This window comes from Lathyrus oleraceus, chromosome 2, assembly GCF_024323335.1.
Source record: "Lathyrus oleraceus cultivar Zhongwan6 chromosome 2, CAAS_Psat_ZW6_1.0, whole genome shotgun sequence".
NCBI classification, from domain to species: domain Eukaryota; kingdom Viridiplantae; phylum Streptophyta; class Magnoliopsida; order Fabales; family Fabaceae; genus Lathyrus; species Lathyrus oleraceus.
In genome coordinates, this window is record NC_066580.1 from 263,403,982 (window position 1) to 263,423,377 (window position 19,396).

General features: G+C 39.8%; 1 protein-coding gene across 1 annotated transcript; it reads left to right on the forward strand.

Moving 5' to 3' along the window:
• Window positions 1-14,560: 14,560 nt before the first annotated feature.
• Window positions 14,561-15,289, forward strand: LOC127122819 (uncharacterized). Its single transcript, XM_051053101.1, has 2 exons — window positions 14,561-14,872; window positions 14,933-15,289. The coding sequence occupies exons 1-2, from the start codon at window positions 14,561-14,563 to the stop codon at window positions 15,287-15,289; spliced, it is 669 nt and encodes a 222-aa protein (XP_050909058.1).
• Window positions 15,290-19,396: the final 4,107 nt, after the last annotated feature.

A 19,396-nucleotide genomic window follows, 5' to 3' on the forward strand; every position in this document is an offset into this window, starting at 1 on the left:
CCTTGTCGGTTACTTTGCATTCATGTTGCATAAGCCAAATTTCATAATCGAATAAACAAACCCTTGATTCAACGTCAAGTGGCTTTTTCATAATCAAACAAAAAAAACACTTAATAACTACGATTAGTATTGTTCCCACGAGACTTAAGTGATGGAGAATGAGTGAGAATGGAGCATTCCTACCCTCGCTTTGATTACTTTAGATGCAAGACGATTGGTTTGTTATCTAGAATAATCACCTCCGCCCCTAGACTTTAGTACAATCTAATCATAAACTATTTTCATAAACCCTTGTTTAAGGTAAAATCAACTCAACCCATCAAACCTAAATTTTGTGCCTTAAGGAACCCACTCCGAAAACCCTTTTCTCAAAGGTAAAATCAATCAAACACACAAACATTTTCTACTCAGGACTACAGAGCTCTGATTCCTTATCCCCGAATGAGTGATATGTAGGCACAAGATCTCCAATCCTTGGCGAGCACTATAGAAATAAAAACCCCTACTTTCACACATGTTCTTTAATAATAAAAAGCAATGACAGATAAGTTCCCATGTACATAAAAATAACCAAAATGATTCCCATGGAATACCATGGACGTGAGGGGTGATAATACCTTCCCCTCGCATAATCGACTCCCGGACCTTAATCTCGGTTACGAGACCGATATGTTATCCTTTTTCTTGGCGCTTCCCGTGCGCCTATCTTTTTGAGGGTTTTATCGATTATTTCTCCTCACCTTCTCCGATGGAGGCATAAAAAATAAAATTCGGTGGCGACTCTCCTGTTGCTTGATATAGAAGAGGTTGAGTAGTATTAGTCCGCGAGGTGCCTTCCTCGTTAGGGTCTTACGAGAACCTCACTTAGTGGTAAATTCTTTTAAGGGGATTGATAACCGTTGTGATTTTGGTGTAAGCATCCTTTCTTTTACTAAAGACAGTGGCCCTAAGACCCCTTTTGTAGAACCTTTAACCATGGCCAACCTAGACTGATGGTCGCACAGTATAGGCCACCGAGGTGCCTTCCTCGTAAGGGTCGATACGAAGATCTCGCTTAGAGTAGATGACTTTGATGGGGAAGTCGCTTGCCAAGTAAATTGACATAAGCGGATGATAGTCAAGGAAGTCCATGACTCCATAGGCAGTGTCTTACACCCAATTTTCTAAAAAGGCCCTAGATCACACAAAGCGAGAACCTTGGTTTTCTAAGTAGTCATTATTAAACTCTATGATTCGTCATGATCATCCAAAACCATGAAACCATGCCTAAAACCCGTGGAAATAATAAAAACCAATCATTCATTCATACATTCATTCATTATCAAAATAATAAGCAAAGCTCTTAAATATTTTAGTTTGTTCAAACGCAGAATTACAAGACATTTTTCTGACACAATCATGGATACTTCAACAAGGAAAAACACTTTTACCTTTCGCTTCAAGAGCCCCGACATCAGTTCACTAAAGGTCCTCTGCTCAAAGGTCGTAGCCCTCAAGGATAAAAAGTTTAGAGCTAATTTTGGGAACATCATAGATCTCCTAACCGAGAAGGTTGACTATGGTGTTATCACTACAATGGCCCATTCCCCGTTACGATGCTTCACTTTCCCCGACTTCCAAATATCTCCAACCATGGAAAACCTCGAGAGACTCCTCAACCGATCAATCAAAGAATACAACCCCTTCGTCAAGTTAGAAGAAGGTTACTGTTTGACTGAGTTCTCACTCACCTTGGGAATCAATGCCAACAAGCTAGTGGCCAATTAGGGCGTTAAAGGATCTGTTAAGGGTTTAACCCAAAAGTTCCTCGAAGCCCGTGCTTGGAAAATGGTCAAAGAAGGAAGACCTGACTTCTGTAGTGCAACCTTGGATCTTTTGATTCATGGAATTATCCTCTTCCCAAATATGGACAAGTTCTTGGATCTCTTGGCAGTTGAAGTCTTTCTAACGAAGAATCTGATACCTTTTATACTTGTCAACTTCTACCATACCTTTCATACAAGGCATGAGAAGAAAGGAGGTACTTTCCTCTGTTGTGCTCTTTTGTTACATCTATGGATGAGGGCCCGCATGCCTGAAAGTGGACCCTTTGCTTAAAGTAATTTGACATGGCCTCAAAAGTTCGCATCTCTCTCCGCCAACTCAATTTTATGGTACAACAGAGAATGGGATATGAAAGATGTCATTGCAAGATGTGGAGGGTTCCCTAACGTACCCTTAATAGGAACGCAAGGTTGCATCAACTACAACCTTGTTATACTCAAGAGACAACTAGAGTACACCATGATGAGACCTCCCGATGAAAGAGACTTCATTTTGTTCGTCATCAATACCGTGGATCCGCTCGATTCAAATGTGAAAAGAGTGGGAAAAGCTTGGACGAACATAGTCTGTATTGACTAAGAATGGGGTAAGAAAAACATCCTAGCCCGAGCCCGAGCCTATCTTACAAGAGGACATGGACATGCTCACCAACCAAATCAAAGAGCTTGAGTTGGAGAACACTCAATTACGAATCCAACTTAATCGTGCCAAGTAACGTAACCACGTCTTTGAGGATAAAAGGTAAGCAAGTTTGTGAAAAATTAAAGGATAGCAAGAAGAGGCTCCGAATATCCGCGGGGCAAAAAGTTTGGGTTGATGGAGCTTTACAAGGAGCTAATTTTGAGCTAGACTTCTGCAATAACAAGTTGGATCAAGCGTTCCGAGTTATCAAGCACCTTGAGAAAATTGTCGAGAGGACTAACACTATGAAGAAAGAAGTGAGGAAAGACTATGAAGCCCATATTCTCGAGTTAAGGACCACTCTCAAGGAGTATAAGAACCTCCTAGCTAAGGAACGGCTAGAGAGAGAGAGAGAAGATTCACCAAAGCCTCTTGCGCGAGCAATTCAACCTTGGATGAGCTTACGAGCAAATAAAGAACCTGAAGAGGGGAATCTATGACCAAGAATATGTGGAGTTGCAAAACAACTGTAGACATTGGGATGAGCGTTTCCGTGGAGCCTAAGTTTCCATTGCTAAAAGAGATGGAATCATCCATAATCTCCAAATCGTTTACAATGAGTGGAGGGACAAATACGCCAATATGGAGGTGCTAACTAATTATGCCCTTCAAGACTTTCCCGACAAGTTGAAGGAGGAGGGTCTGATTATGTGCCCAAGTAATACCCCTGAGATGGTTTATCACTTCGACAAATTATGCAAGAAGACGATAGCCGAACTCATTACTGACATTGAGGCTCTCCGCAAGTCTCAAGGGGTCACTTTTAGGGTTAACATCTAGTTAGTTTATTTGTTTCCACTACTTGTACTTTGCAACTTCCATGTATTGTAACTTGTTATCCCTTTAAAGGATGAATAAAAGCTTGGTGATTCTCTCTAATATGTTTTCCTTTATCTGTGATTATGAACATAAATCGTTAAGTAGTTCTTGCAACAAATAAAACGCGAATAACTAAAAGAGATTTTCTTCAACATTAAAAAACAAAAAAAATCCTGCATCATTTTGCATCTTTCAAAACCTAAAAACCTAAAAACTCATCCATCCACTCTTTTTCTGATCAAAATCCTACTCCGAAAGATGACTTTATGATATAACACACGAAGGCACCAGCAAGCAGTCATGGAACAACTTCAACAAAAATAAGATGCACTTTAGGAAGAGGTATCCCAGGTACGGTACCAGATGAGGCAACTGATGGAGACTATCCAAGCAGTCGCGAGGGGCTAAAAAACTTGTGGCGAAAATGCAAGAGGATATGAACCAACGTGCCAATGCTGGCAATCCTTCCATTCCTCCGGTGGTTGCGACTCTGATTCCTCCTCCTCCTCAAGTTGACCCTCATATCCACATTGGCGCATCCAGCGGTGTTCCACATGTTAATCTTCATCCTACTATCGTTGAGATCGACGACTAACACGATGCTTTCTTCAGCCCAAGGTGTAGCGGAGTATTCGTTAACATTAGAGATATTGACTAAATCCAAGGTAAATCATACAAGTCGAGTCGCCACCGCACTTCTATTTATCCAGAGGAATGGTTAGAAAGCGAACAAAAACCTAAAAGTTTTATCGAATAAAAAACTAGTAAAAATGTCAGAGATCTGGGTAAGGGGGTTGGTTATGCAATGGGAAGGTGTTAGGCACCCAAAGCATCCTAGGTACTCCTAGGGAGCCCTTTTCACATTTGTTGTAAGGTTGTTGTTTTTTTTTTGTGAAACTTTATTTGTGCAAACATGATTGAAGGGATGAGAAAAGAATATACAAATTTATTTACATTTTGTGTTTGAATGGATGAACCCATTGCTTACGTACCATCTTAAAAAAAGATTAGGATCAAAACCTCGTAGTTCGGGGTAAAAAAATTCAAAAAAAAGTTGGTGAATTGATTGGTCCAAAAACCTTAAGGTCTTTTGTTATCAAAGGGAGAAAACTCAACCTAAAACCACAAATCCACCATGTGAGGATATCTTCAACATGCTAGTGAGGGGTTAACCCTATAATAAGCATGGAAGACTCATTGTCCATCACTAAGGATAAAGGTGAGTATTATATCTACCTCAAGGATAACTCAAACCTAATAGCTAATGGTAATAAAAAAGGTTTGATTAAGAAGGTGGCCATTGAAACCACAAAAAGTATTTGAATGGGTTATATTTACCAATTAAAAGTATTTACAAAAATATGGTTAAAGTGGATTAAAAGGTTCAATTCAGAATAAGTGTTATGAAAAATAAGTTTTGAAAATCAAAAGCATAAGGCTTAGGTTTCTAATGTTGAAAACAAAAGTTATTGTTTGCACAAAAAGTTTTGGCTTGGGTTAAAATGGGAAAAAAAGGGTTAAATTCCTAAACATACAAGAGATAAGGGAAAAGAAAATAAAACCACATTAGGAGTTCCCCTCTTGAGATCATATTGATGATCCAAGTAGCTCCCATCCTTTGGAATAAGCAGTCACAAACAAATATCTCAAGCCATTAAGCACAAGTAATTGGAATAAACCTCCAGGGGATATCCCACAAATAAGGTGGAACACCAGGCCATCTCTGCAAGAGTCATGTGAGCCCTCACAAAAAAAAACTCAACAAACAGGTTAGAGAAACAAGATAGGGTAATCAAGAGTTGCCCCCAAATCAAAATGTAACCACATGAATCATGCCATTAAAATTCACAAAAAAGCTCACAAAAAGCAACCAAGGGAAGGAGGCCTAAACCTCTTGTCAAACATATACATTAAAAGGGTATCAAAAAAATTTAGGTTGAAAGTATAAAGTAGTGGAAATAGGGCATACCTGATTGGGGAGGATCGATTGAAATTGAGTTGCACCCGTGAGGTTTGCAAAGCAATCTGAGGGTTTATATGAGAGGGAATTGGTTCTTTGCCGATGAGTTCCCTTCAACCTCTGGAGGTTGCTCTGAACTCTGTTAGCTCTTCTCTCACTTTCTTTTTCCTGCCAGGGTAATAGGAATGGAATGTCCTTTTGTTTCACTGACACTCTCAATTTATAACCTGGTTTTTGTGGACCTGTGTGCTCAAATGAGAGAGGCCCAAGTCCAAAATTTTTTTTGTTATATTTTATTTATTTATTTATTTTCGGTTTTTTTTTTTTACTTTTATTTTTTTAATTGTTAATTTATTTTTTTTTAATTTTTTTTTTAATTTTTTTTAGTAAGCAAAAGTAAGAGAAACAATGATGTATAATTCAAGCATGCTTGGTGATCTCAAACCAATCACAAGGAGTCCCATCCAAAGGAAAAGGGAACCAAGATGCTCATGATCCTTGAGGTTATGCAAATGCATTGTTATGATGCCATGAGGGATCTTAGGGTCAAAATTAGGGTCTTACAGATGCCCCTATTTAAGGTCATTCTAGCCGGAGAAGGGAAGGTTAAAATCTTCGTCTCGACGAGGTAGAATGGGCTTAAATAATAACAAAGAGACAAATTTTGGTCCCTAAGAGACCTCATGATGCATATGTATGTATGCAAATAGTACGAACTTTGTGTGGATATGTGTCCACAAAGAAGAAAAGACATCCGGAGAAACTGACAATCCATATGAGAAATACACTCAATGGGACAGAGACTCTGGGGACTCTTATGGGGATAGGAGAGGGAATAAAATGCGTGAGCAGGTTACGACTCAATGCTTGGGGATCAGAATTCCAAAGGGAAAATATCCAATGGAAAGACTCGAGCTGACTCAAAGGTGCATGTATTGGGGAATATGCCAATACAGCAAAAACTATCCACAACGGATACTTCGGATAAAAATCCGGATGAAAACAATCTACTAAGGGACTTCGCTGGGGATTCCTAAAAGGACACTCCTGGGGAAGCAGCGGGACAAGGTATTACCGGTTACTGGGTAATAAGCTCAAGGAGACATGTGATCTGATCGTCGGTATGAGGGTGAGATACAACATGCTCGGGAAGAATGAATATCTAAGAACGGTATAAGGGTGAGAGATATCAATCAACCAAATCATCTGAGGAAGACCTAAAAAGGTATATCTCAACTCAGGAAAATCTGACTCCACAGAGGACAAAAAGTCATAATAGGGAGCAGAGAGGAGGGAACACCAGGGATACCGGTTACTGGGCATATAATAGGTGACCAACTAAGGCGTGAATTGGGGAATATTCCCAAAACACTCATCATCCAAAAGAGGGCTAAAAGCTAACTCGATGATAGGATGGATATTCGACTCCGTAAAGGGGGTACGAATCTTACTCGACTGGGGAAGAACAAAAGCTTCGACCAAAGAGTGCATGAGATATACTATCTATTACCGTCAGAACATAGATAATATACTCGCATGGACGATTATCCACAACCGGTTACTGGGTTAATAAAGGATAAATCGACCGAAAAAAAAAAGGCATCGGGATACCGAAACTAGGTATATAATGATGACCAATCAAGGCGTGAATTGGGGAATATTCCCAAAACACTCATCATCCAAAAAGAGGGCAAAAAGCAAACTCGATTATGGGATGGGTATTCGACTCCGAAAAGGGGGTACGAATCTTACTCAACTGGGGAAGAACAAAAGGCTTCGACCAAAGAGTGCATGAGATATACTATCTATTACCGTCAGAACGTAGATAATATACTCGCATGGACGATTATCCACAACCGGTACTACATCTCAAGAGAGAAAGCCAAGTTCACCGGAGAGTATCCAATCTGCTGGAGATCAGAGATGCCAGGAAGCAAAGAACTCTGCAAGGGATGAATCATCAATTATTCCAGCTGGGGACGAGAGTTATCCCAGACAAGGTCCACCACACCAACAACTCTACTGGGGAATCTATCCGAGGAGATAAAGGATTTATCGAGATCAACCACCAAATACCGCTCTTGCCCAAAGAGATCCAAGCTGCTGAGGAAGAAAGATTGCTACTTTGCTGAAGGGAAGAGAGGTGACTCTCAACAAGCAATCCACTTGGTAGGATAAACCACAAGGGGTTTCGGAGGGAGGAGATACAGTCATGCCAGGAATATGGACAAAAATCTTACCCTGTTGGGGATCATACCACCCTTGGGAGAGCACTGAGGATCTCCTAAGTATCCTTTCGCCATTGTGAATGTTCACTTTGTTTAAAAACAAATTATAAAAAATTTGATCGTTTAAAACAATGATATTTTCTTAATCAAAACATGTAAAACATTTGTTGAATAGAAACAGATAAGAGTGCCAATAATTGGATAAAAGGCTCAAATTTATTTGATAAAATGGTAGTCTGCGAATGGCAAGACTCCATAGATCTTTACAAATTTGAAATTGGTGATATATATTGGAAAAGCGCTACATTGAACACAATGACCATTTCTCCACCAATTCTGAATCCGATGTATTTGAAGCTTTGACTGATAATGAGCAAGGATCTCTGACGGACGACAGTTGTAGAACAAAGTCTTGTCAGGATACAGTTACTTGCCAAATCCCTAATTTTTGCCTAGATTGCCCCAGGATGAGGTACTCAATCTAGCGGGATACATATATCATTATTATATATTTTTTGTGTCTCTAACTTTTGCCTGGACCGCCCTTTCGGGTTTTCAATCCACCGAGACGCTCATTTTTGCCTAAGCCGCCCTTTCGGGTTTTCAACTTAGCGAGCTATTCAGTTTTTTTATTTTTTTAGGCGAAGTATTTCTTGACTGCATCTGAATTCACAGGATGAGTGAAATCCTCCCCATCCATAGTTGTAAGTATCAAAGCACCGCCTGAAAAGGCTCTCTTAACAACATATGGACCTTCATAGTTTGGAGTCCACTTGCCCATGGAATCGGGCGCGAAAGACAAAACGTTCTCGAGCACAAGGTCACCTTCTCGGAACACACGAGGCTTGACCTTCTTATCAAAAGCTTTCTTCATTCTTTGTTTATATAACTGACCATGGCACATAGCAGTCAATCTCTTCTCCTTTATCAAATTCAGCTGGTCATAACGACTCTGAACCCATTCAGCATCAGTCAACTTGGCTTCCATCAAGACTCTCATTGATGGGACCTCCACCTCTACAGGGAGTACAGCCTCCGATCTTGACTTAGCGATCATATCGTCAACGTACGCCTCAATCTCCTTATGCATCATGTCATGGAACAAAGTAGTCATAGCTCATTGATGCGTGGCTCCGACATTCTTCAAACTGAAGGGCATCACTCGATAACAGAATGTTCCCCAAGGTGTGATGAATGTTGTCTTCTCCATATCCTCGGGTGCCATTTCAATCTGATTATATCCGGAAAATCCATCCATAAACGAGAAGACTTTGAATTTAGCTGTATTATCTACCAACATATCAGTATGTGGTAGAGGGAAATCATCTTTCGGACTAGCTTTATTCAAGTCTCTATAGTCCACACACATCCGGACTTTTCCATCTTTCTTAGGCACGGGCACAATATTGGCCACCCATTGAGGATATATAGAAGTCACCAGAAACCCTGCATCAATTTGCTTCTGAACCTCCTCTTTGATCTTCACTGCCATATCAGGATGAGTTCTTCTGAGTTTCTGCTTCACAGGCACGCACTCAGGCATTAAAGGTAGGAAATGTTGCACAATATCAGTATCTAGATCAGGCATGTCTTCATATGACCAAGCGAAGACGTCAACATATTCTCGTAGCAATTCAATCAACCCCTTCTTAACAGATTCTTCCAGAAGTGCCCCAATCTTTACCTCTCGCACACAATCTTCAGACCCCAAGTTGACTGTTTCTAGATTCTCAAGATGCGGCTGAATGATCTTCTCGTCATGCTCAAGTAGCCGGGTGATCTCATCAGGAATCTCTTCAACATCATTTTCCTCTGCCTCAAATACAGGGAATTCAAAAATGGGAGATGGTGTTGGATCATTATGTTCAATGGGTTTAGAAAGCAACCTGCTTAATGATTTTTGGATATGAAAAGATTTATAATTCAAACAAGGCAAATCATTATGCATATGAAAAGAATGATTTTATTCTATTTTTTAGGGTTTTATGTGATCACCAATTTCATGCAAAAGCGAAAAGGGAAAATAAATGGAAAAACAAACATTTAACATGAATTTATTGAATGAAAATATCATTGCATTTATGTTGCCAACAGTGTTATCACTCCTCCTTTTGGCATGGGAGAAGGGTTTTCAAACAAAATGATTATTACGTTGACTTATGGACAACTGTTGGAATATCCACAGCGACCCAATTGTTGCAGATCCCACCAGGGATGATGAAATTGCGAAAATCCTTTGCATCCTCTTCCAAGACAGCAGCAGCCTCCTCATTTAGACCAGTGTGGATGAAACCTCCACTCTTGAATAACCCTTGCTTGTTGAAAGTACCAGAAGAAAAACCTATGTCGGCCCGGGACTCGTTGTCTTCTAACTCAATCATTTTTCCTAAACCAGTGGTTGCACCACGCTCAATGGCCAACTTTGCATCCTTGTAGGAAGCAAATGAAGGAGTTCTCTTCTCAATAGGCTCAGCTATAGATAAAGCTTGGAAAGGAGTTCCAATTTCAACCTCAGCATCTATATAAGAGAAGGAAGACAAATGGCTAACCAAGAGAGGTTCTCTTGCTCTAAGTGATCCATCAATCTTGAAATGTTGGCTCTAGTGTAGTACCGGTGAGTCAGCTTATCTTCAAAATAAATGAAGGACAAAGAGTTATACCACAGGGAAAGGGACCGGAAACAAAACCTGCTTATGCATATGATGCATGCAATGCTTGTGCATATGATTTGTTTTTTATTTCAAAGGAACTTTAGAGTTTTATTTTCAAATCCTGGAAATATTAAGCATTTTATCACATATGGAAATATCTCATCAAATAATATCAGGGAAAAGAAGTGCAACATTGTTAATCATATCCAAGAGAAAAGGAAAATAATCATCCTATGGATCCCTAGAAACAATCATCTAAAGCTCGGGAGACAGGAAGATAAGATGCGCGAAGCCTCTTCACCTCCCTCTCGTAGGCTGCCTCCATATCGGCCTTCTCTTTGGCGAGTCGATCATACTTCCTCTTCCAGAACTTAGAAGATTGAGGAAGTAGAGAAGTTCATACATCATCTGGGTCATCAATAACCTGATGCTCAAGAAACTCAATCAACGCATCCTTCTCCTTAATCTGCTGAAGCAACTCTTCACGTTCACGGATCCAAGCACGTGAACGGTCTTCGTCTCTCAACTCCTCTACTCCTTGATTAGGGAGGGTTGAAGGCCCAACCATAATCATAGGTGTAGGTCTCGGATACTCGTAAAGCATGAGATACTCAAACACCCTCTTCCTAACCCAAACAGTGTAAGGCTCCAAAGCGATGCAATTCTTAGGACCCAACTCTTTCCTTCCTTTCCTATGAATCTTGCGCCAAGCGCGGACCATCCTAGCTTTCAAGCCTTGGGGATCTTTACCATCCTGAAAGAATACACCCTCTAACAGAATGTTATTGGGTTTATCCTTTAGGGGGAACCCAAGCTGCCGACGTGCCAAAACAGGATTGTAGTTAATCCCACCACATGTACCAAGAAGAGGTACATTGGAGAATTCGCCACAAGAGTCAATAATCTACACACCATCATACACACGGTTATACCAAGAGATATCATCATTAGTGAGAGACATGAGTCTCGTGGACCACCGTATACATCCCTTATTCTCCTTGAAGGCGACCGTCTGCGGTAAGTGAGAAATAAACCACTTATACAACAGAGGCAAACAACACACAATGGCGCCACCACCCTTTGCATTCCTCATATGCAAAGAGAAATAGGTATCACCCAACAAAGTCAGAACGGGATTAAGAGTAGAGAAAATCCTAATAGCGTTCACATCCACAAACTTGTCGATGTTGGGGAATAATACTAGCCCATAGATGAGAAGTACAAATATGGCCTCAAAGGCGTCCTCACTCATGGCCTTCCCGTACATAGTAGCTTGAGCAATGAGGAACTCAGAAAGGAGACCTTGAATTCCACCTTTGGTAGTCATATGAGCACCAACCAGAGATTCATCTATGTGCAACATGTCTGCTATCTCTTGTGAAATAAGAATACTCTCCAAGCCACTGAACGACACCTGATCCAGAATAGGTATACCCACAAGATAAGCATACTCCTCAAGGGTAGGCAAAAGTTGGAAATACGGAAACGTGAAGCAACGGTACAAGGGATCATAAAATTGCACCAATACACTCATCAATCCTTCATCCACCTGAGTGGTCAGAAGAGGAAGAAGCTTCCCGAAACGAGCCTTGAAACCCAAGGGATCTAATACATAAGATGTCAAGTTCCTTAACTCTTTCAAGTCTGGTTGTCTGAAACTGTACTTCTTTGTATTCCTTCTTTGTCTTTCCATGTCTGAAAATTTTGCAAATAAACCCCTTAAGTTCCTTGAAAATTTTCTTATTTATTGATGATATGGATGCAAATGGGTGCATGAATGCATGAAGGCAACAATCACACTCAAGGATCAAGCAAAGCACACCAAACAAAGGTCATGGGATGGATCATGTTATCCTTAATATCAATCATCCATTTTGGTGGATTATGGTTTACACCTTATCAACACCCAAGTTCCATTGATATTAAGGATACCTAAACGGATCAACCATGAATCAAGGGTTTGTTGCAAGTCACGAGCATGGAGTTTAGGTTCAGAACCACCCAAAGGGAGTGTACTAGGTTTTAAACCTGCCAAACATGTTCTACAAGAGGTTCCCATAGTCATCATCCCATCTTTTGGATATTATCGGAGAAACGACTACTCGTATTCCAAAAATATTCTCAAGAGAGACTCTTATGAGTGTAGTATCGCGTAACAATCATATCAAATCTTACACTTGAACGACCTTCGCACTACATCCTAAGCATAGGTCAAGATGGGTTTGGTAAACTAAGGTCCTTGGCTTCTAAGGTTTATATTGGAAAAGTAATGTCTAACCACAACTTACTTGTGTGACATTATTGATCCCAACATAACCTCCACCAAGTGAATGGACTTGCAGGTCAACTTGCTAAGGAATAACTCCACACAAGTCGACAAGACTATGCCATTCTCCTATCCTAAGTGCACTCGAGTTCGGGTATAGAACTCATCTCACGAATATCACCAAGCATACAAGGAATTAATATTCAAACAATTCAATCATTACATACAATACAGTAATCCCAAATTGCACAAAAATATGTCACAACAAAAAAAAAATATACAATACAATAACCCAAATATGAAAAGTAGGCAAAACCCACTAGGATCATTTTGTCCCCAGCAGAGTCGCCATTTTTCTGTAGCGGGGTATTCGTTACCATTAGAGATATTGACTAAATCCAAGGTAAATCATACAAGTCGAGTCGCCACCGCACTTCTATTTATCCAAAGGAATGGTTAGAAAGCGAACAAAAACCTAAAAGTTTTATCGAATCAAAAACTAATAAAAATGTCAGAGATCTGGGTAAGGGGGTTGGTTATGCAATGGGAAGGTGTTAGGCACCAAAGCATCATAGGTACTCCTAGGGAGCCCTTTTCACATTTGTTGTAAGGTTGTTGTTTTTTTTTGTGAAAATTTATTTGTGAAAACATGATTGAAGGGATGAGAAAAGAATATACAAATTTATTTACATTTTGTGTTTGAATGGATGAACCCATTGCCTACGTACAATCTTAAAAAAAGATTAGGATCAAAACCTCGTAGTTCGGGGTAAAATAATTCAAAAAAAAAGGTGAGTATTATATCTACCTCAAGGATAACTCAAACCTAATAGCTAATGGTTATAAAAAAGGTTTGATTAAGAAGGTGGCCATTGAAACCACAAAAAGTATTTGAATGGGTTATATTTACCAATTAAAAGTATTTACAAAAATATGGTTAAAGTGGATTAAAAGGTTCAATTCAGAATCAGTGTTATGAAAAATAAGTTTTGAAAATCTAAAGCATAAGGCTTAGGTTTCTAATGTTGAAAACAAAAGTTATTGTTTGCACAAAAAGTTTGGGCTTGGGTTAGAATGGGAAAAAAAGGGTTAAATTCCTAAACATACAATAGATAAGGGAAAAGAAAATAAAACCACATTAGGAGTTCCCCTCTTGAGATCATATTGATGATCCAAGTAGCTCCCATCCTTTGGAATAAGCAGTCACAAACAAATATCTCAAGCCATTAAGCACAGGTAATCGGAATAAACCTCCAGGGGGTATCCCACAAATAAGGTGGAACACCAGGCCATCTCTGCAAGAGTCATGTGAGCCCTCACAAAAAAAACTCAACAAACAGGTTAGAGAAACAAGATAGGGTAATCAAGAGTTGCCCCCAAATCAAAATGTAACCACATGAATCATGCCATTAAAATTCACAAAAAAGCTCACAAAAAGCAACCAAGGGCAGGAGGCCTAAACCTCTTGTCAAACACATACATTAAAAGGGTATCAAAAAAATTCAGGTTGAAAGTATAAAGTAGTGGAAATAGGGCATACCTGATTGGGGAGGATCGATTGAAATTGAGTTGCACCCGTGAGGTTTGCAGAGCAATCTGAGGGTTTATATGAGAGGGAATTGGTTCTTTGCCGATGAGTTCCCTTCAACCTCTGGAGGTTGCTCTGAACTCTGTTAGCTCTTCTCTCACTTTCTTTTTCCTGCCAGGGTAATAGGAATGGAATGTCCTTTTGTTTCACTGAAACTCTGAATTTATAACCTGGTTTTTGTGGACCTGTGGGCTCAAATGAGAGAGGCCCAAAGTCCAAAAAAAAATTTGTTATATTTTATTTATTTATTTATTTTCGTTTATTATTATTATTATTATTATTATTATTATTATTATTATTATTATTATTATTTAGTAAACAAAAGTAAGAGAAACAATGATGTATAATTCAAGCATGCTTGGTGATCTCAAACCAATCACAAGGAGTCCCACCCAAAGGCAAAGGGAACCAAGATGCTCATGATCCTTGAGGCTATGCAAATGCAATGTTATGATGCCATGAGGGATCTTAGGGTCAAAATTGGGGTCTTACACAAGGGATGCATCTCAATATGACGCTTTCAGTCCGACGATCTATAAGGTGATGAAGAAGGTAAAGGCTATCGAGGAGAAACTCAAAGCAATGGAAAGCACTGATGCTTTGGGTCTTGACGCAGCAGAAATATGCCTTGTTCCTGGTGTTGTCATTTCATCCAAGTTCAAAGTCCTAGACTTTGAAAAATATAAGGAAAACAGTGACCCTAAGAATCACATTAGGGAATACTGCCAAAACATGGCTGCTTATTCTAGTGATGATCTACTATTAATGATTTTTTTCCAAGATTCCCTTAGTGGGGCATCATTGGATTGGTATATGCAACTCGAGGGAAGTCATATTCACACATGGAGGGAGAAGGTTGAGGCATTCCTCAAGCATTATTAGTACAATACTTATATGGCACCTAACTGAAAACAGCTACAAAATCTGACTCAAAGGTCTGAGGAATCCTTCAAGGAGTACACCCAACAGTGGAGGGAACTAGCTGCTAGGGTACAACCACCTTTACTAGAAAGGAAACTAATAGACATGTTTATTGGAAACCTACAAGTCCCATACCAAAACAGAATGGTGAGGAGCACCTCTTCGGGTTTTTCCGACCTAGTCTTAGCTGGCGAAAGGATCGAAAATATGATCAAGATGGGAAAGATTCAAAACTCTGCAAGTGCATCTAGTGCAGCAAAAAAACCTTTTTTCTTTATGGTAAAAAGAGAGAAGGTGAGACCAATGCCACAACCATCATCTGAACCAGAAATACCACTTACCAATAAGTAGGCATTGTGGCTTCTGTTCAACAACAACAAAATCTTGATATTCCCATTCAGCAACCATAACCACAATAATAGTATCAACCGTATTTGTTGGTTCTAAGTGTTGGCAGCAATTTTGGTAAAACAAAGAGTGTTCACAAGATGTTGTGTGTGATGTCTTAACATAAGATATCCTATGTACCTGCTGGAGTTCAAGAACATAATCATGCAGGATTGTTTCAGAATGTCATACACAATGTCATGGCATCTGATTATATGTACCTGCTGGAGTTTAAATGGAAAACATAATTATGAAGGACTATTTCAGGATGTCATACACGATGTCATGACATCTGATATTATGTACCTGCTGGAAATTATAAAAGGAATTATGGAATTATGCAGGATTGTTCCAGGATGTCAGACCCGATGTCATGACATCCTGTACACAGAATATTCAGTGTGGGTGTCTGGTGTTATGTGATTGCGCATTTAATGGCAATCTATGTATGATTGAAGATCTGATTTGCAGGCGCATTCAATCATTGATTACAACCTGATTTACTTATTTTCCAAGGAGATCTAACCAGCTGTTATGAAAAGATTTAATTGGAAAATAGTTTTAGGGTTTTCAAGATGTCCAAGCCCAGCTGAATGCTTCTATAAATAGGACATGGAAAACCTGATTTGATACACAACCAATACTGAGCGAAATATTGAGAGAGAGCAAGGGTTTGTGTCTTGTTTAGTCGTGAGACTTGTAAGCCATTCAATTCATCCATAGATGATTGAATTGGTCTGATTTGTAGGTTGTAATTTGTCACTCTAAGCTTGTAAGCAAGAGTGTGTGTCTACTTGATCAAAGTTGTTAAGCAAGATCAAGTGTGTGTCTACTTGATCAAAGCTGTTAAGCAAGATCAAGTGTGTGTCTACTTGATTAAAGCTGTTAAGCAAGATCAAGTGTGTGTCTACTTGATTGAAATTGTGAAGTAAAATCAAGGGTGTGTTATTGAAAAGTGTTTTCTTTTCTCAAGGAATTGTTGTTTAAAATCACAGGGATGATTGAAGGGAAGTGAGTGGATTCTCATATCTAAGAGTGCTTAGGTAGAAATTGCACGGGTGCAGATTAGGTGAGAAAGACTGTAACTTGTTGAAGTGTACGGAGAGTCTTTGAACTGATTCTATTTAGTGGATTTCCTTCATGGCTTGGTAGCCCCCAAACGTAGGTGAGTTGCACCGAAATGGGTTAACAATTGCTTGTGTCTTTTGCATTACCATTCTTTATCTTTATCCTGTTTGTGTTACTCAGATATTAGTGTCGTGACATTACCTTCGATATCTCATATCTGATACCAGAATTTCAGCATTAACAACCACAACATAATCAACAACGTTATCAGCCGTAACAACAATGTTAGCAACAATAATATCAACCACAACAAAAAAGATTAAGAAGACTAGAGAGGAGGTTTAACCCAATACCAATGCTATATAGCCATATTTTACCTTACCTTTTAATAGGACCTTTTGTACAATTGAGAGAGTTAGGATCCCCACCAACGGTTCTTCCTCCCAGTTACGATGCCAATGCCCATTGTGAGTTCCATTATGGCACTCCCGAACACTCTATTGAAAATTGTAAAGCGTTGAAATACAAAGTTCAAGATCTGATTCACTCCAAGGCAATTACGTTTGCGCCCAACGGCCCGAACTTAAACAGCAACTCGATGCCTCCCCATGATAAGGCAAATGTAAACATAGTTGAATTAGACAGTGGAAGGAAGGTGGTAACCTCTATCAAGGATTTGAAGACCCCACTTGTAGAAATCAAGAATGTTCTATTGAGAAGTGACACGTTCTTCGTTTGTGCTCAGTCTTGTGGATAGTGTTTAAAAGATCCACAACAATGTGAAGTTTTGAAGGCTTCCATTCAAACTCTAATGAACCAAGGAATATTGATAATTGATCGACTCTCCACCATCAAAGATGTCTCAACCCTCGAAATTCCGTATGGAGAAGTTCCTCCCTTGGAAATCCCATATAATCTTTCTTAGTTAACTCTTTCAGTGAGCCCTGCTACTCCAATGATCATAACAGTTCTGACACCATTCCCATACAACAACAATGAGTCGTCCCTTAGATGTACGATACACCAATCTACGTCCACGACCAAAGAGTACAATAAGAATCTATCAAGTCTGATGACCCATTAATAAGCATCGCTAGAACTGGCGGCGTAACAAGAAGCGAGAGAATCTTTGCACCAACACCACCTCTGATCGAGAATAGTGGTCCATCAGCCCATGACAAAGGCAAGCAAGTTGGTAATACCCCGCCAAGGCAAGACCCTCTGATAACCAGTGAAGTAGATGAGTTTCTACGTATCATCAAAAGGATTGACAACTGAGTGGTTGGGCAACTTAACCAGGCACCCTCGAAGATTTCAATATTGTCCCTACTAATGTGCTTAGAGGCCCATAGATATGCTCTGGTGAAGTTTCTAATTGCTGCCCACGTACCCGAAGAAATATCGGTCTTCCAGTTTGAAGTCGTAGTCAAGAACTTAGCCACTAGCTTGAGTTTGGGATTTAATGACATATAGCTCCCCACTGAGGAAAGAAACCATAACAAGGCTCTCCATATTTCCATTGAATGTGTGGACACAATTTTATCCAGAGTTTTAATGGACATCGGTCCCTTCCTTAATATGATGCCCAAGGTCTCTTTCACTAAGCTGACTATTGAAGGACTTGTCATGAAACCAAGTGAATTATTGGTGCGAGCATTTTCCCATGAATATTGGTCCCCATACCTTCTTTATCACCTTTTGTGTAATGGATATCCACCCCGCTTACAGTTTCTTGCTCGGTAGACCGTAGATTCATTCAGCCGGTGTTGTTACCTCAATGTTCCACCAAAGGTTGAAATTTGTAGTGAATAACAAGCTAGTGGGGATAGAAGGGGAAGAATATTTGCTAGTAAGTCACATGGTGTCCTTCCGCTTTGTTGAAAGAGAAGGGGAAATGAGGGAAATCCCTTTTCAGTCATTCGAGGTAGTCAATGTCGAAATGGTTAGCCTTGCGAGGGATGAATCCAAAAATGCGGAATTTCCAATAGCCTCTCTTAAGTATGCCCTGACAATCATAAAGAATGGGAACCCCCAAAGATGTGGAAGAATGTTTGAGCTGCCTGCCAACAAGGACTGTACCGGTTTGGGATACAACTCACCCCAACTACTTGGACGAGCTTGCTTACTGTTTGGCGGTCGAAGACGAAGTCGATGGATATCCTTGGTACTATGACATCTTGAGATTCTTAGAGTGCCAAGAATATCCTAAAGACGTGTCCATTACTAACAAGAAGTACCTACGGAAACTGTCTTCCAAGTTCTTTTTAAGTGGAGGAGTACTATACACGAGAAATTGGGATTCGGTTTTGCTAAGATATGTAAACAAGCAAGAAGCAAACCAAATCATAATGGAAATCCATGAAGGCTCCTTTGGGTTGCATGCCATTGAGCACACTATGGTAAATGAGATCTTAAGGTGCTGACTACTATTGGATGACTATTGAGGTTGATTGTCACCGTCATGACCAAACATGCAATAAATGCCAGATCTATGCTAACAAGATCCATATACCGCCTATGCCACTCAATATCCTGACGTTTCCTTGGCCTTTTTCTATGTGGGGCATTAACATAATCGGACGCATAGAGCCAACTTCCTCAAATGGACACTACTTAATTCTTGTAGCCATTGACTATTTCACAAAATGGGTAGAAGTAGTCTCATATGCCAACATTACCAGAGAAGTGGTGGTTCGGTTCATTAGGAAGGAAATCGTTTGTCGTTATGGGGTCCCCAACAAGATCATTATCGATAATGGATCTAACCTCAATAACAAGATGATGAAGGATCTATGTCGAAGCTTCAAAATTTACCACCGTAACTCATCTCCTTATAGGCCTAAGATGAATGGCTTTTTTGAGGCAGCTAACAAAAATATTAAGAAGATCATGCAAAAGATGGTGGAAACCTATAAAGATTGGCACGAAATGCTCATGTTCGCATTACATGGTTATCGTACTTCATTACGCACTTCCACTGGGGGCGACTCCCTTCTCTCTTGT